This window comes from Nycticebus coucang, chromosome 17 (genome assembly GCF_027406575.1).
Source record: "Nycticebus coucang isolate mNycCou1 chromosome 17, mNycCou1.pri, whole genome shotgun sequence".
NCBI classification, from domain to species: domain Eukaryota; kingdom Metazoa; phylum Chordata; class Mammalia; order Primates; family Lorisidae; genus Nycticebus; species Nycticebus coucang.
In genome coordinates this window covers 15566245-15582609 of record NC_069796.1, presented here as the reverse complement: position 1 = coordinate 15582609, position 16365 = coordinate 15566245, and the positions used below count along the sequence as shown (strand labels likewise).

Sequence of the window (16365 nt, the reverse complement as noted above, 5' to 3'; positions counted from 1 at the left end):
AGCCCAAGCTTCCTGGCAGGGCCTGCAAGTCTCCCCAGGGTCTGGCCCCATTTCCTCCTGCCATTCTCTGCCGCGCAGCCCCCGCCACAGGCCTACCCGAGCTGAGATCTGCCTCTTGAGTCTGCCTCGCTGTGTGAGATCTGCCGGCAGGACTAGAATCTGCCCGTTGAAACCTCTTGGTGCTTCATGTCTCAGTCACCTCCCTTTGGATTGTGTGCATATTTCTTTGATATGTTGCCCTGACCATCCTGTCCTGGAGTTACGGTCATTTTACTGAGAGCATTATTACACTTGCCTCCACACTGAACTGTGAGCCCCCTGAGGGCAGGACTCCATTATTGATAGATTGTGCACTACATTACGTTAGGGGTTCCGTAAATACAGAGAAAGCCCAAAAACGTATAAGCATTTAAGATGGAGAAAAAAGCTGTATTAAAATTGTAATAATATATACCAGTAAGAAAAGGTGAATACACATTATGTCGAGTACCTCTTATAATGGTGGAAATCAAACATGACTTGAGTATTAACCAAATTACTGCAGTTTTTTCCTTTCTTAAAAAGCGTGTACATATTTTAGGCACCCTCTGTTTTTGTCGAACAGAAGGTGGGAGAAAGAAATGAAGAAAAGATGACAAGAAAGGGAAAGAGGGAGAAAGACAAATAGGGAAGGATTTTTTACAAGTGATTCTAACCTTGGGGAAGTTAGAAAACCCGAGGGCATCTTTAGTTAATTACAAGGTGCATCATAAAATACTTCAAGTAATATTTATCCTATTTTTATTAACATATAAGGCACTGTATGTTAACCTGTTACTTTTAGGAAAAGAAAACATCGGGAGTCTTACAGAATTAACTGGAATGCCAAACCAGATGGGGATCACTGTCTTATATACTCACTCCTGTGAACAGTGTCTACATATATACACTTTAAAATTGATCCAGCCATCTTGTATTAAATAAGCTGTCTAATCCTCTCCTTATTTCTTGCTTTATTAGTAATACTTCAGTAATTGTGTTATGAAATTAAAGATGGCATAAAATGCTCCTACTCGTTGATGAATTGATTTCCATATCCTTTCAGCATTTGCAAACTCAGGACTAAATTGTCTCCTCTGCCCTGGGCGATGTCCCCATGCTGCCTGCTGCCCAGGTCTCCTGCTGCGTAACAAACGGCCCACTACCTCAATGCCTGATTAAAACTGTTGGCCAGCTGGTGCCTACAATTTATTTGATCGAAATTAAGGAGAGACATTTTCAAAAACAAATGTGGGTTCAAATGTAAACTGGGCACCCAGATGAATCAAGAATTCATTTCTTCCCACCACTGATAAAAAAAAAAAAGCCTAAATCCGTCCAAGAGTGCCCAGTAAGGACGTTATATAGGTAGCAATTACCACCATTATATTATTTAGCATTATATAAAGTACTTTATTTGCAAAGTGCTGGTGTTTTAAAGATTTAAATTGTTTCGTTTCAGGCAAGTAATCAGGAAATTAAAATTAAAAATTTTAATGTACAGAGACATGTTCTCACACACTGAGTCCTTAGCTTGAAGAACTAAATTCAAAGGAGCAATTTGTGTGTAGTTGGGGGCACATCTGTTTCAAATTTTCACCAATATTAAAAATGCAAACGGTTCTCCAGAGATTTTTATCTTTGGGTTACTGACAATTAATATTAAGAAATGGATGAAACTTATCCCCAGCTCAGCATTTCTTCCTTTATAAATAAAAGCAGTTCAAAAGGCAGTGTAGACATGAAGGGGTTTGTTTCTCTCTGTGAGTCTGCTGTAACTAGTCCGTTCTTTAAGGCCACTGATGCGAATTTGATTGACAGAAACGTTCTTTATATGAACATAGATCCCTTACATTCATTTAAATTTTAACTGCCTACAAGAGGGAAGTTTCTTTGGAGCATGTTTTTCAAACTGTGTACCATTGCATAAGTAATACTTTTTATGAAACACCATTTTGTAGCATCCCTGGCTCTGCAGTCTGTGCCTATGACATGCTTGATATTGCCAATGTCTTTACTGGGCGATTCAAGGAACAGAAGTCTCCAGATTCCACCTGGACACCAGTTCCTGATGAACGAGTTCCTAAACCCAGGTATGTGCAAATATATATATATATATATATATATATATATATATATATATATAGTGTGTGTGTGTGTGTGTTTGGCTATTTTAAATTTTCAGAAATAGTGATGCTTGCTTCTCCGACAATGGACATCCTGTAAACTTCATATCTGTGTCTTCTGCGCTAGCCAAGCAGATAGAGGTGCCAGAACAATAGAAAGACCCCTTACATCATTTGCCTTCATCCCATTAACCAAGCTCAAGAGTTACCTTTCAGTACATTCAAAACAAGAACCCTCTAGTCTTTGGCTTAACCTCCCTACATGCGATTTATCAGTGTGATGCTGGGATAATAGGAATTGTTTGGTACAGCCGGCCACATTGGTCTACAGGTTCTGGTCTGTTGGTGTCCAGGTGCAGTACAATATGATCCCCACAAATCACACCCGGGAATTGCCTTCCTTGGGAACCCATGGTCCAGAGACAGTGCAGACACATTTTGGTCCAACGTCATCTCTTTTGGTTTGCACGCTAAGCCAGCTGACTCATTCTCTAACCTGCACAGGTCAGAGTGTGCTCATTCTGGGTACCACACTCGCCCCAGATAGCATCTTCAATCTGAGTTCTATAGAAACTTCCCAGAATCAGGATGCTTTCATGGGGCAGGCTGGGATAGTTCCTGGAAGCGGTGTCCACACTGGGCTAGTTTATGCTGGTATTGTGGAGGTCTGATCACCTCTCCTGCACCACTGGGGACAGGCTTGTTTTCAGCGTTTCCCTGATCTGACTTTGCTGAAATGTCTCTTGACTCCTGAAACTGTAGAACTTCTTGGAGTAGACAATATTCACCATCACGACTCAGTTATAAGGAAATGACCTTTTAGAGAAAAATTGTCTGGACAATTGGCTTTTCATACATTCCAAAATCAAACAAAAATATAAACAACAATAAAAAACAAAACCCAAATGTTCTCTGAGCGAGCCTCAGACAATGGGAGATGGTTGCAGTGAGTCTTGCTGATTGTACCTGGTGGCTTTTTGAATGTCTTTGTTTTCTAATTCCCTGTATAGAGCAAAATACATCAAGAACCTCTAGCAGAGTTTCTGAATGACTAAGGCCATCCCTGAGATATGTGCAAACCAAACTCACTCGTTTCAAGCTCCCTCACTGTTGACTGGGGTTTATTTGAGCTTTTTAGAGGAAGCCAAGCTGGCCCTAGCCAAGGCCAAGCTGTACTGGCTGAGGCCCTTCTATAAAATGAGGAGGTGGAGGAAATTCCTCAGAGGAAATCTCAGCATATTCTATTCGGTGGCATTCTCTGCTGTTCAACTCCCTTTTCTGAGCCTGCAGCACTTTCTCCTTCCTGCCAAATGCTTAGAGAAGCAGTTCATTCAAAGAATTTGCCATAAAGCACAAAATAAGCTCCCTCCCTCCGACCCTTTGTTTCATTTTAGGCCGGGGTGCTGTGCAGGCTCATCCACCTTAGAAAAATATACAAGTTCCAATGAATTTCCTGATGACACCCTGAACTTCATCAAGACACACCCCCTCATGGATGAGGCCGTTCCTTCCATCTTCAACAGGCCGTGGTTCCTGAGAACGATGGTCAGGTGGGTGTCCAGCAAACCATGCCCTAAAGACTTCACCTCATGCTTGTAGAACCTATCGGTGGGTCACACTTTGAAATGCCACAAACATCTTTTGCTATCCCGGGCATCGATTCAGCTGTGAAATGTTGGCCAGTTGGGTGGGTGCCACAAAACCCCCATAGCCACATTCCCTGTGAGAAGAGTTCCAATATTTTCAGGCTACTTGGACACATGCCGGCAATTAAAGGAAAGAAAGTTATTTCCTACGGGATTAGTATAAAATCCAATCTGCAAAAAGAGAGGAGCAGTGAAGGAGAACCATCAACTGGATGTGGATACCTGTCTGGTTGGGTGTGATTGCAAAATATGCCACAGAGTCCCCCTGGGTGCAGCCCCCGGATCGTTGGCCATGAAGTCCAGCACAGACACCCCATTAGCCAGAGTGCAGGATTCGTGATGTACTATTCATTATCTGAAGTGGTGGCGAAACACAGAAGGGATAGCTGGTTAGAGATCTGTGACAACATGAAGTACTCTTTTTTGTAGCTCTGTAGAACTGATTTCCAAACAATTCACCAGGCTTTTTCAAGTACCATCCAACTGTGGCAGTCATCAAACCAAATGTTCATTTTATCACCATTTTTATACTGTGACTTTATGGAAAGATGTTAAAGTACTATGGTAGCCCTTGCCCACGGGATGGACACCAGGGTGTATAACTCACAGGAAGAGCCATATTTTTTGGTTCCAGCTATGGTGCTTAGGACAAATAGATCCCAGGGATGTTGAATGAGGGAGGGGTTTCAGAGAAAGAGGTCAGCCAGCTGACTTATCCTAGGCATGGCCTTTGCCTTCGGCATTCAGCAGGCATCAATTGTTTTGCGTGTCCTCATATTTATGAGGAGCGCCGTTAGCATGCCACCTCCCCATGCTGCAAAACTTTCTCAGCCCCTCTACGGCCAACGGAAAGCTTTCTAGTCTGACACGTTGTCCATGAAGGCACCGCACCTCCCAGGAAGAGTAGGGAGAAAGGCTAGTCGTTGCTTTTCTTCTCAATGTTAAATGAAATGTTAAGTGAGCTCACTTATTTTTTTTTTACCTGTTTATAGAAGGTATCAGTGTTTGTTGCTCCTGGAAGAGATCATCACTGAATGGTGTCAGATGGTTATAACTGCTTATTTGTTATGGAACTTCGCCTGCACACACACACGAGCCTCCCACCTTCCCTTCAGAGCCACACTAATGCTCTGCATGTGGAAATAAAGGACCAGAACCACACGAGAATGTCATTTATATGCATATATTTTTCTTGAGGTTATTACTAGAAAGCTATGTCACAAGCGTATGAAGTAGAGGAGACGCTTTCATGACAGACCAACAAGAAATAAAAAATGCGATCCTGTCATTTCAGATACCGCCTGACCAAAATTGCAGTGGACACCGCTGCTGGGCCGTATCAGAATCACACTGTGGTTTTTCTCGGATCAGAGAAGGGAATCATCTTGAAGTTCTTGGCCAGGATAGGAAACAGTGGTTTTCTAAATGACAGCCTTTTCCTGGAGGAGATGAGCGTTTACAACCCTGAGAAGTGAGTACAATGTTCGGTTCTTTGTCACTCATTATTTGTTATGCTGTTAAGATCCCTTCTTTTCAGAGGAAGTCACATAGGCTTCAGTTTTGTGCATTTTTAAATGACTTGTAATGCTGTTTGTAAAAAAATTTTAACAGATAAAAAGATAAAAGATCCTTGCCAGTTGTGTGTGTGTGTGCGTGCGCGCATAAGGATCTGTTTCACCTCCATTTAGCTCAGATTAAGAGATCAGCTTGTGGGCTGGGAACTGGGATGTGAGGGTGGTGGTAGGAAAAAGAGAACCGACCCAAGAGAACATAGTAATGAAATTACCCTGCTTCACAAACTTAGATGCAGCTACGATGGCGTGGAAGACAAGAGGATCATGGGCATGCAGCTGGACAGAGCAAGCAGCTCTCTGTACGTTGCCTTCTCCACCTGTGTGATAAAGGTTCCCCTGGGCCGCTGTGAGCGGCATGGGAAGTGTAAAAAGTACGTATTTGACAGTTACAAAGTTTACAATGTTGAAAAAGTCCCAGGGAGCTCATGGTCATCCTCTTCCCGCAGAACCTGTATTGCCTCCAGAGACCCATACTGTGGGTGGGTGAAGGACAGTGGTGCCTGCGCCCACCTGTTCCCCAGCAGCAGGTAAGGACCCGAGGCAGGGAAAGGAGAAAGTAGCCACCAGCTGCTGAGTGTTCGAGGTGCCTGCCTCACCGTGCTGGCACACACAACACAGCCCCTGTGTACACACCCCAGCCATGGGACGGTCAGCCCTTCTCCCTCCCTCTCCCGTTCCGTAGAGCCTCACAGCATCACAGGTAGCAGATTTCCAATTGATTAATCATCCTCAGACTGATTAAAAACACAGAGAAAGGAAACACCATGGGAAATACCATCTCTTCCCTAAAGAGAGAGACAGAAGCTGCCTGCCTTGATCATCACGGTGGGAGAAAAGCGGAGAAAAGGAGCAGTCGGATACCAATTAGATTAGCGAGTGCTTTGTCCAGCCACAGCAACACTGGCTCTTCTAATTGACTACACAGGGCAGAGAAGAAATTGCAGAGCATTTGTTAAGCAGTGCGTTTGTACTGCAAGCATGGTGTGTACATCCAATAAACCTTCCTCCTGAGCTGAAGAGCAGTTGACCCTGCTACTCGTTAGGCAGTCAATCAATTCTTGGCAGTTCGCCAACAGATCAGTCCGATCAAGCCTGACCACCACGCCTGTGATTTTGGTGTGTAAAATTGTTACCCTGGCTTTAAATGCTTGGATGCCATTGGCTAAGAGGTTTCTTTTATGTTTTGACCTCAGCAGATGTGAAATCCAAAATAACATTTGGAAAAATATCCCATGCCATGTCTTGGGATAGGTTGTGGCAACTCAAGGAAGGTGCCTATGGCAGCAGAGGTCTTTCCTTCATCACAGCCATTTATTCAATCTCCCCGATCCAAAGGGGAAACAGAAGTATCTTTATATCCCTCTGAGAGGCCTTTCCTATTTTAGAATAGCTAGACAGACAGACAGAAGGGCTTATCTGATGACTGCCACCTAATTTGAGGATAAGTATTCTCATAAACAGAGCTAATGACAACTGTAAAATCTGACCTGGAAGTCTGACTCCCTGCAGAGGGTTGATTTTACTATATATCATTAGAACAGCTTTACAAGTAGGGATATTGACGTAGTCTCATGTTAGATCTCTGTATATCGTCATGGGAACCTTTGAGGTGGAGGAGAAAGGATGGCCAAAGCACAGGGAGATTAACTAAAATGTGACTTGTCTCCTTTCTATATTCAACATGTAACCAAAGGTAGTAAGACTGAATTTTTCGAAAATGATTTTTAAGTCAACATCAGAATACTGGCTTGCCTGCGTATTTCAAAGTTGCTGGCATTGCTCAAAACACGTGGCACTCCCCTTGGAGGGCACGCTTCAGAGCATGATGAACACTGACGCTCATTACCACTAGAAACCTTTATTCTTTGAGGACGAACATGATTTTTCAGGACAGCAGAAACAAAACATGGTGGATTATTAGGTCAAGATGTGACTTTGAAAATAGTTTTCCTATGCGGCTTGTAAATATATTCTGAAGGCAGTTACAAATGGAGATCAGCACAAAGTTCTCCCAAATAAGTAAGGACAATACTCCTTTCAATGATTCTAGTGTGCTTCTTTTAAAAATCAAAATTACTATTATCAATGTTGGTTTTGTTAATGAGACATGGCTTGTATAGCCCAGTGGTGACCCAGTGGACTCGTAAGAAACGTGAGCATGTGGCAGAGAGTGGGAGTAACACTCCTGAGGTTTGGGGCAAGTTGGCAGTGTGTAAAATACCCAGGTAGCTTCAGCAAAATGCCACCCCCACCACCCCAGGTCAGGTCCCTGATAGGCCTCACATAACCAGTGGCCATTTGGACCTTTGAACACTTCACTCAGACACGTTTTCTAAGCAAAGAAATAGATAAAGGTCTAGAAAGGTGAGACAGTAGAGAGGAAAAGTCTTCCTTCTGAGACATCTTTACATGAGAAGTATTGCATAGGAAATCAGAGTAAAAGAAAGACATAAGTAATCCACAAACTTATTAAATCCTTGAACACTATCTGAATTCACTGCTTAAACCATGGCTTCTTTTTGGAGGCTCAAGCCAGTATAAATGGCTGAGATAATTTTCATGCTGTTACCGATTTCTTTTTTGCACCTGCCGCTCAGTTTATCAAACTGTGTCGCTTTCTTTTTTTTTTTTTTGAGACAGAGCCTCAAGCTGTCGCCCTAGGTAGAGTGCTGTGGCATCACAGCTCACAGCAACCTCCAGCTCCTGGGGTCAAGCGATTCTCCTGCCTCCGCCTCCCAGGTAGCTGGGACTATAGGTGCCCGCCACAACGCCTGGCTATTTTTTGGTTGCAGCTGTCATTGTTGTTTGGCAGGCCCAGGCTGGATTCGAACCTGCCAGCTCAGGTGTATGTGGCTAGCGCCTTAGCCACTTGAGCCACAGGCACCAAGCCTGTGTTGCTTTCTTTAGTGAAACTTAAGACTCATTCCTGAATAATGACTCACAGAGTGTATCTGTTTCTGTCTGTCTTTTTCCTCCTGTTCTTAAAGACTGACTTTTGAACAGGACATTGAGCGTGGCAACACAGATGGTCTGGGAGACTGTCACAGTAAGTACAGCCTTTTATCCATTTTTATCTTTGGGCAAAGATGCTTTCATCAAATGGCCTAGAAACATCACCCCACATGTGGAATTGAGCGTGCCTGACACTAACGCATAAATAACAGAAATCATCTTCTAAATATCAAATAAAGCAAGCAGTGTGTTCTAAAGCCAGTGCTCTCAATGTTGTCACTAGAAGTGCTGGCACCAATTTCATTATTCTAATTCTGGGGAGCAAATTCACTCTAGAGGATATTAATTATTGCAAAGCAGTAAGTTATGTCAGCATTTTCATTACAAAATGACAGTTTTGTTGTTTTTCAAAATGTGCTATTACACTGTCGTTTTTAGCGAAATAATAAAAATGGTACTCAGCTTTTTAATTGAGGAAGGCTGTTTGAGCCTTCTTGAACATATTGACTAACAAAAGTAATTATTTTTTAAATTAGATTTATGCCTATTACACTTGTGACAGAACAAAATTTCAGAAATAACCCATAAGTACAAGGTGATTCAAAATAGCCTTTTTGTAGGAATGGGCTTGCTATGCGGATTTTTAGAGTTTAAATGTTATTAAGTGACAATATTTTAGTTAGAACCTTATGTGTATAAAGGATCCTGGTCAAATTCTGCCCAGTTGTCCAGTGACCTCATTAATATCAAAATTCTCCTAAAAAAAATCTTTATTAATACTAAATTAGGAATAATACCATACTCTCAGAAATATGTTTAGTTTATGTTATTTTAAATGATACATACGCTGAACATCAAGAAGCTTGCATTCAAAATGGCACCAAATAATAACTCCTAAGGAAATGAACATTTTCCTTCTGATATTTGATTCTGTAATGAAAATCATGGATATAACTCTAAATCTTTCGGCTGTGAATACTGAAAGTTCAAACTCTAAGGTGTCATTCCGTTCTCTACCTTATCTTTTTAAGAGATTAGATATAATCACATAATGAGGACTATCAGCAGCCTTACCTCCAAATTCTTTGCCATGTTTTATTTTTCATTTACCAATGAAAATGCAACATTAATGAGTGAAGAAATGAGCCTAGGAAACAGCATCTTGGCCCCCAAATCAGTGTGACCGCGAGTGTGTGCGTTCATCTGCATCAGTGAAATGGTTTAACAGGTGATCAGTGAGCCTTCATCGTCTTGGTGCCTTAAAGCTTCATTTTTCAGGGAAACAGGTTTAGGACACAGTTGTGTGTACATGCTTACTTAGCTGACAGAAGTGAATCGTTTTAATCATATTTCTATGATCTGGCAGTATGGGCATCTGTAGAAAAATACAGATTTGGATGAATCAGGAAATCTGGGGAAAATGTGAAGGTGGCTGTTACTGGCTTTACAAAGCATCCACTGTACCAATAAGCTAGCACCGTATCCGTGTTCTCAGGCCCAGGAACCCAAGGAGACCTGGGTAGCTCGCTCATGGGAGAGCTCAGGGCCAGTGATTCACTCTTGATTTCCAGGGTACTGTCAGCAGTCACGCCCCTAGACCTGTCTTTTGTGTTTCCCCCAACCTTGAACCCTGCTGCTCTTGCTGAGGCCCTCAGATGCTCTGGCCGGGCAGGGGGGCAGGCTGCCACTGTGCCTTTCTTTCCCAAGGCTTCTCCTCACCCCACACTCCTGCCAGAGTGTGAACTGTGGCTGTTAAACAACCTGCTCACACACAGGTGCTCAGTGAGGGTTTCAGTCATTGGAGACATGAGGCAACCACAGAAAGCCAGTTTAGAGGCTTAGTGACCCCTCCACACACAGAACACACACCTACATGCACGATGTTGCCTGATACGGGTATGAGTTTTGGGGGGTGGGGGGTTGTTTTGGTTTGTTTTTGTTTTCATTTCCAAACTAAAACCCCTGGTGAGATCAGAAGATTGTGATACTAGACATTTCCTCATAGCATGGCTGTGAGAATGAAATAAGATAGAATATAAACAAAAGTGCTTTTTTTTAAATTGTGGTCCAGATACCACTTAATTCTATCCGCATACACGTCACTCCACATAAAGAAGGCGCCTGTGGCTCAAAGGAGTAGGGCATCGGCCCCATATGCTGGAGGTGGCGGGTTCAAACCCAGCCCCGGCCAAAAACTGCATGTAAAGAAGGGCTTAAACCCTCAAAATCACAGCTCCCATTTCTTCTGCTAACTTTTGCTTTTTCTCTGCCTTCTGACAAAGGCAGTGACTGGGAGGAAACTCCCTTGGTAGAAGAGATAGGGAGGTATGAAACCTGACCGATCAGGAAGCACCTTCCATTACGAGCAGGAATTAAAAACCACTCACTTAGTTTTGAGACTCACATGTAACGGCAGAGTTCTGTATTAGCTGGTTCCCATTTTTTATATAAGTCACCCTAAGCAGAGTGTAAACCATTAAGTAATCTTCCCTCCCCTTTTGTCTTTCAGATTCCTTTGTGGCACTGAATGGTAAGGAAGATATTACTCTCATAATTTAATATTGCTGGAAATCTATCTAAGAAATCCTATTTCACTAATCCTCTTGAGTATTTTCAAACCTTAGGTTTCTTTTTAATTAATTTTTTATCCTCATTATTTTTTTATAGACATTTCAACTCCTCTACCAGATTATGAAATGTCTTACAACACAGTGTATGGTCAGTTGAATGGATTTTTTTTTTTTTAATTCTTTAAGTCATCCATCCTGTGGTAGCATATAGTTTTCATTTACTAAACATCATGGACCAGATTCTTTGTTACTTCAGGGCCCCAATTCACTAAAGTTATTTATTAATTTTAGTATGCTTCAAAAAGCACTCTGCCTGCATAAGACAATTGATATGGGAGACTTTTGAGTCCTAAATTTTTAATCCACGACATAGCATGAAATATGCCAGCCTTGGGGAATCTGGTGAATACATTTAATGAGTTCTTAAGGGAGAAGAAATTGCTTTTGGACGTAAGTATATTCAAGATAAAAGAATGGTGCTCATAGCATATAGACTATAACTCTTCAGCTGATACAGAGGACCATCCCCCAAAATGTTGGCTCTGCCGGGGAAAATCTATACAGGGTGCAGACATCAGTTTCTTATTAGGCAAAACTTCCCACTATAGTATGACATTGGCCATTGAAATTTCAAGCTCACAAAGACTGTGAGTATTTATGCATATTTTCAATGAGATTGCTTCAGAACGTATACAAGGAAGAGTGACCCAGTGGAAATGATGTGCAAACAGGATTTATCCCATTGTTCTTGGTTGAAATACACAAGCACTATCCTAAACAAAACCACCAAGTCCATAAACAGAATATTCTGAACTCTTTATACAAGAAGTTGACATGTAGCCTTCCATTTACATTTCTGAAAATATCCTCAAATGTTTATTAGGGTAAACTATTCGTGTGTTTTTTCTTAATAAAATATGAAAAACATCTGTATGATGATGGCTAATGTAAGCCCCTCGGCTGGGAGTTTCAATGACGCACAGCCATTTTATAGTTTGTGTGTTTAAGATACGTAACAAAGTAATAGTTCCAGGCTAGTTTCTAAATACAGAGCAGGGTGAGGAAAGCAAAAGGGAAAAGAAACAGAGGAAGGGACAGAAAGCAGTGCAAGTTCATGATCCAAAGAAATAGTTCGAGATGGCAACAAACGTGCTTAATAGCTCTATGTAAACGCTCACGCCCTGTGTCTAATTAGCATAAGCAAAAAGCCTCTTTGAAAGTCTTAAGAAGCTGGAGCTGTGCAGATACAGAAAGCCGGGCCTAGTATCCCTGACTTCCCCTCCACCCCGCAAAGTGAGGCATGTCGATGGGCCAACAGAATTCATCCACTTTTAATGTCCTCTCATCTAGGATTCAAACCAGAATATTGAACACCAAATTTTACTATGCTTCAAAAAGTATACCAGAGACTGGAAGAAAAATTGTGTGGGAGGCAGATGTGATCTAGCTTAGCCCACCTTAACCCATTTAGCATCCGTTCTTTTCCAAGATCATACTTTGCGATCATTTTCTATAATTGAATAATCTTTATCAGATATGGAAAAACTCAGACCTTGAAACTAACTGAACCAGCAACCTCCCCACCATTCATCAGTCATAGTAAGACCGATTTTAACGTCTAGGTAATTTGTTAGAATAATTAAACCATGGGATGCTTTTTATGAAAAAAAAAAAAAAAAATCACTCTCCAGCCACGATCTCGCTTATTTCCTTTACAGAAGGAGAGGCCCTTGTCAGTTCTTCCATATTAACACTTTAAAGGACGATGCCCTTTTGTTCTCAGCTCTTGATCCCTGGTTTCTGTGATGAAGAAGCCACTGAGACGAGCTGGAATTTTTCTTTCAGTTAATGATCCATTTCAGGCTAAATCTATTCACCGTGAAGTGGTTAGTTGATTAACTGACCCTCAAAACCGAGGGCTGGTCCCTACAGTACTTACAAAAAGATAGGAGACTCCTCCCCGCCCATCCCCCCGACCCCCACAAACTATTGCCAGGGATGCTTATTTGGGGATTAAAATGCCCAGAATAGAATTAACTCATTCATTCAGCAAATACTCGTTGAGTGCCTACTATGGCTCAGGCACTGGACTAGGTGCTATTTTTGTAGCATCAGAAGAACAAAATTGCTATTTTAATGAGCATGGATGTCGACAAGGAAGCCAACCGCAAAGTCCACAGGGGACCTACACTATTTCTAGCTGTGTGTTTTGCATGTCCTGCCTTCTGTGCAGAGTCAAAACCAGAACCTGCCCAACTCTGGAAAAGGGACCATTTCAACAGACCATGCACACTTTCCACTTGGCAAAAGCTCTGTGCAGCACCAGTTAACATGTGCAAGAACCCCTTTTAGTGAATTGGGCTCTGATTATTTTCCTTCTCTCTCCCTCTCTTGCATTGATTTAGTGTCTCTGTTTCATGTCTAATTGGCTACAATCATTGTTAATAGGTTAGAATAATTTGAAGGGTCTCTAACCTCTGGAATCATAATGACATGTAGATACAGAGAAACAATTTGATGCATTGATGTTAACCTTTAAAATATATCTCTTTCTTTGTATTTTATAAGAATAACATAGCATAAACTCCATTGATTAAAATGTGACCTTTCTTATTGGACAAAATTATAGGGTCCAAATCTATTGACGTGTAATACCGTACACGTATAAAACAAATGATTGCCTATCTTTGCAGCATTATTTTGGCTGCAAAGTCTTCAGGGAATGCATAAAACTAATATAGCCTCTAAAGTCAGATTATAGCAAATAATATAAATGGTTTACTGGTAGCATTTCTGTTAAGCCTGGAGAGGTAATGATAACACATCTTTGATTTCAAACTGAGGACTGCTACTTAATGGTGGTTTTACGTGGCAGTTCTGACATTTTTGAGAATCAGGTAGTGTTCTGACTGTTGAATTTACCGCTGGCTTGTGTTCCCTGTCCTCACCCATGTTTAAAAGATTACAAACCTCATGCTGCTCTTTTTTTTTTTTTTTTTTTGAGTAAATAAGATGCATGGTTTCTCTAGATTTACAGAAAATCAAGATGTGGTGGGTATTAGACTAACACTTTGGCGGTAGGAGGAATATGCTGATTTCTCACATTTGTGTAAAACATTTTCCTACCTAACTGCCATCTGGTCCACGTTAATTTCCTCTCGTAGCCATAGCTTTCCATTACCAATGAGTTTTCCATGTATTTGCAGCATATGGGCCAGGAAATCTTTCTACAGAGAATGTGTCCCTTAGGCATATATTTCCCCTAGATTACCATATTAAGAAATGTTCTCCCTAAACCATACTTACGGTATTACCATAAAATTGCCCCTTGAATACAGTTAAATTGAAAGCGTTCAAAAATGCATATCAATTCAGGTAAAAGAAAGCTTGCTACTGGGAGGGGAGGTATTTTTTTATTCTTCCTCTCTTTTTCTAACTTCCTCCAAAGCTATTTCTAATTGTTTGCTTATGCCGGGGGCTAAATTGTCTTCTTGTAGGCCAATCATGTATTTTATTAGAGCAATAATGAATTCAGAAGTAGAAAAATAGAGGTTAGGTTTAAATCTCAATGTTAAGCAGAAAGGAAATAAAGGAAATTCTGTATTTCCATTTTTCAGGCTGATTTTCCTGCCTCTGTTCTCTGTCTCATGAGTTGTGAAACCCAGAAATGTAAAAGCAAGAAGTCTAGAGTCAGGCATTCCTTGAATTTAAATGAACATGCTTTTAGCAGTTGGATATGAGGCAGACTATTTTCAACAAAGTGGATGTTTGGAACTGTGTGGGAGCCCAGACAAGTTGCATGCAGAAAGGGACCTCTTAACTGTACCAAAGCTTTGCGTGGCATTATGAGGGGTCTATACAAGTCCCTGTAGTTTAGATGAGCCTCTTGGCTTGCTTTTTTCTGCTAAGCAACATTTTAAGAAAATAAATAGCCACACACTGTAGATGGTCTATAAGTTGACCACCCAAAGGAGTATGACAAAGGGTCAACATGTACTGATAACGTACATGTGGTGCATGACCAGTCTATGAAAATTAGGTCAACTAGTTGGAGGTGGTCAGTGTAGGAAGGTCTCAAGTATATGAAGGTTCTACTGTGTGTAGAACACACATATTCTATATACCCACACTTTTGTTTTTTGCCTGTAATTTGTAATACTTAAATCTCCTGGGGAGGAATCCAACTTCCAATAATAATTAAAAAAAACTGCAGTATATTTTATGATGATAATCTTTCTTTCTAGTGGTATTTTCTTTATCACATACATAGTGATCATGGTCTGAGGCTGGAGGCTTTGAATTCTCATGAGCTTGTCCTACTTTCTACAAAAGGCACCCACAACATATGCACAGTAGTTGCCCAGATTTTTTTTTAATTGTTCAAGAGGTTGCTGTAGGTAAGATGGTTTAATAAGCCAAAGATTCCACTTGAAAATCACAGAAAGGTTATATTTTATTCCCACCAGAGAGAACAGGTAGTCCTGCTTCTTTGAATCATTGTGACAGCTTAGATCAAAGTGCCTGATGCGCTCTGTACTTAACCCTGTGGAATGAGGAAGGGAGAGGTCACGAATGAATTCACAGGAAATGGCCAGCATTTCTGCCTTAACTCTCAACCTAGCCATTTTTCTGGCCTTCTCCTCTGGTAGCTACTCTCTGGATCTCAAAAATCTATTTTTTTCTAGTTTGAACCATTTCTGTCAGTGAGGCCTCAAAAATTGAAACTAATTTTTATTGGAATAAGACACAAAAGGCATAACCATAATAACGTGTAGCAGTTGAGACCTCCATTCCATTTCATTACCCCCATTACCTAATCCCCCCCTCTTTTTTTTTTTGCTGTTTTTGGCCGGGGCTGGGTTTGAACCCGCCACCTCTGGCATATGGGGCTGGCGTCCTACTCCTTTGAGCCAAGGCGCCACCACCCCCCCCCCCAGCCTACCCCCATTAATCCCTTTTCAAAGCATTAACTGCTCCTAGAAAGAGGAATGCCCCTGATGCTGAGATTGAAGACCAGACACACCAGGGTGCCTCTGTGGCAGGGGCTCGCTGCCTTATTTGTGAGGGGCCAAGATTCATCCACTACCATAAACCTGTCCCACATTAATCACAGGCGGGATCCCTGGAGTCGACACTTTCTGTCGCTAGTGAGGCCATGGGCATATCAAAGGACAGTAGTGTTTCTAGAGCACCTACTATGTGCCAGGCACTGTGCTAGAACATTGCGTTTTTATCCTCCCAACAGTAGGAGTTGTCTGTCATTACCCCCATTGTGTGTACAGGGAAAGGTTCAGTCATTCCCCAAGGCCCACCCAGCAAAGCAGCAGGGACAGGATCTGGTCTCATCCTTTAACTCCAAGGGGCCTTCTGCTGGACACACCCCACCCCACCCCACCACCACTAAGCCTCAGTCTTACAGCCAGCTTGGGCGTCCCACCTCCTTCCTGGCCTCTGAGCAAAGGGAATTTGGATCTCTCCA

General features: G+C 41.8%; 1 protein-coding gene across 2 annotated transcripts in view; it reads left to right on the top strand.

The window, feature by feature from the left end:
* Positions 1 to 16365, top strand: part of SEMA6A (semaphorin 6A) — a 126156-nt gene that overhangs the window by 88838 nt on the left and 20953 nt on the right. The window contains exons 11-18 of one of the 2 annotated variants that reach the window (XM_053566536.1): positions 1980 to 2111; positions 3539 to 3694; positions 5085 to 5261; positions 5595 to 5735; positions 5811 to 5891; positions 8352 to 8410; positions 10826 to 10846; positions 10984 to 11034. In XM_053566536.1, coding sequence (XP_053422511.1) covers positions 1980 to 2111; positions 3539 to 3694; positions 5085 to 5261; positions 5595 to 5735; positions 5811 to 5891; positions 8352 to 8410; positions 10826 to 10846; positions 10984 to 11034 — 818 coding nt within the window. The remainder of the gene's footprint in view (positions 1 to 1979; positions 2112 to 3538; positions 3695 to 5084; positions 5262 to 5594; positions 5736 to 5810; positions 5892 to 8351; positions 8411 to 10825; positions 10847 to 10983; positions 11035 to 16365) is intronic. The other variant, XM_053566537.1, reaches the window with a different exon arrangement.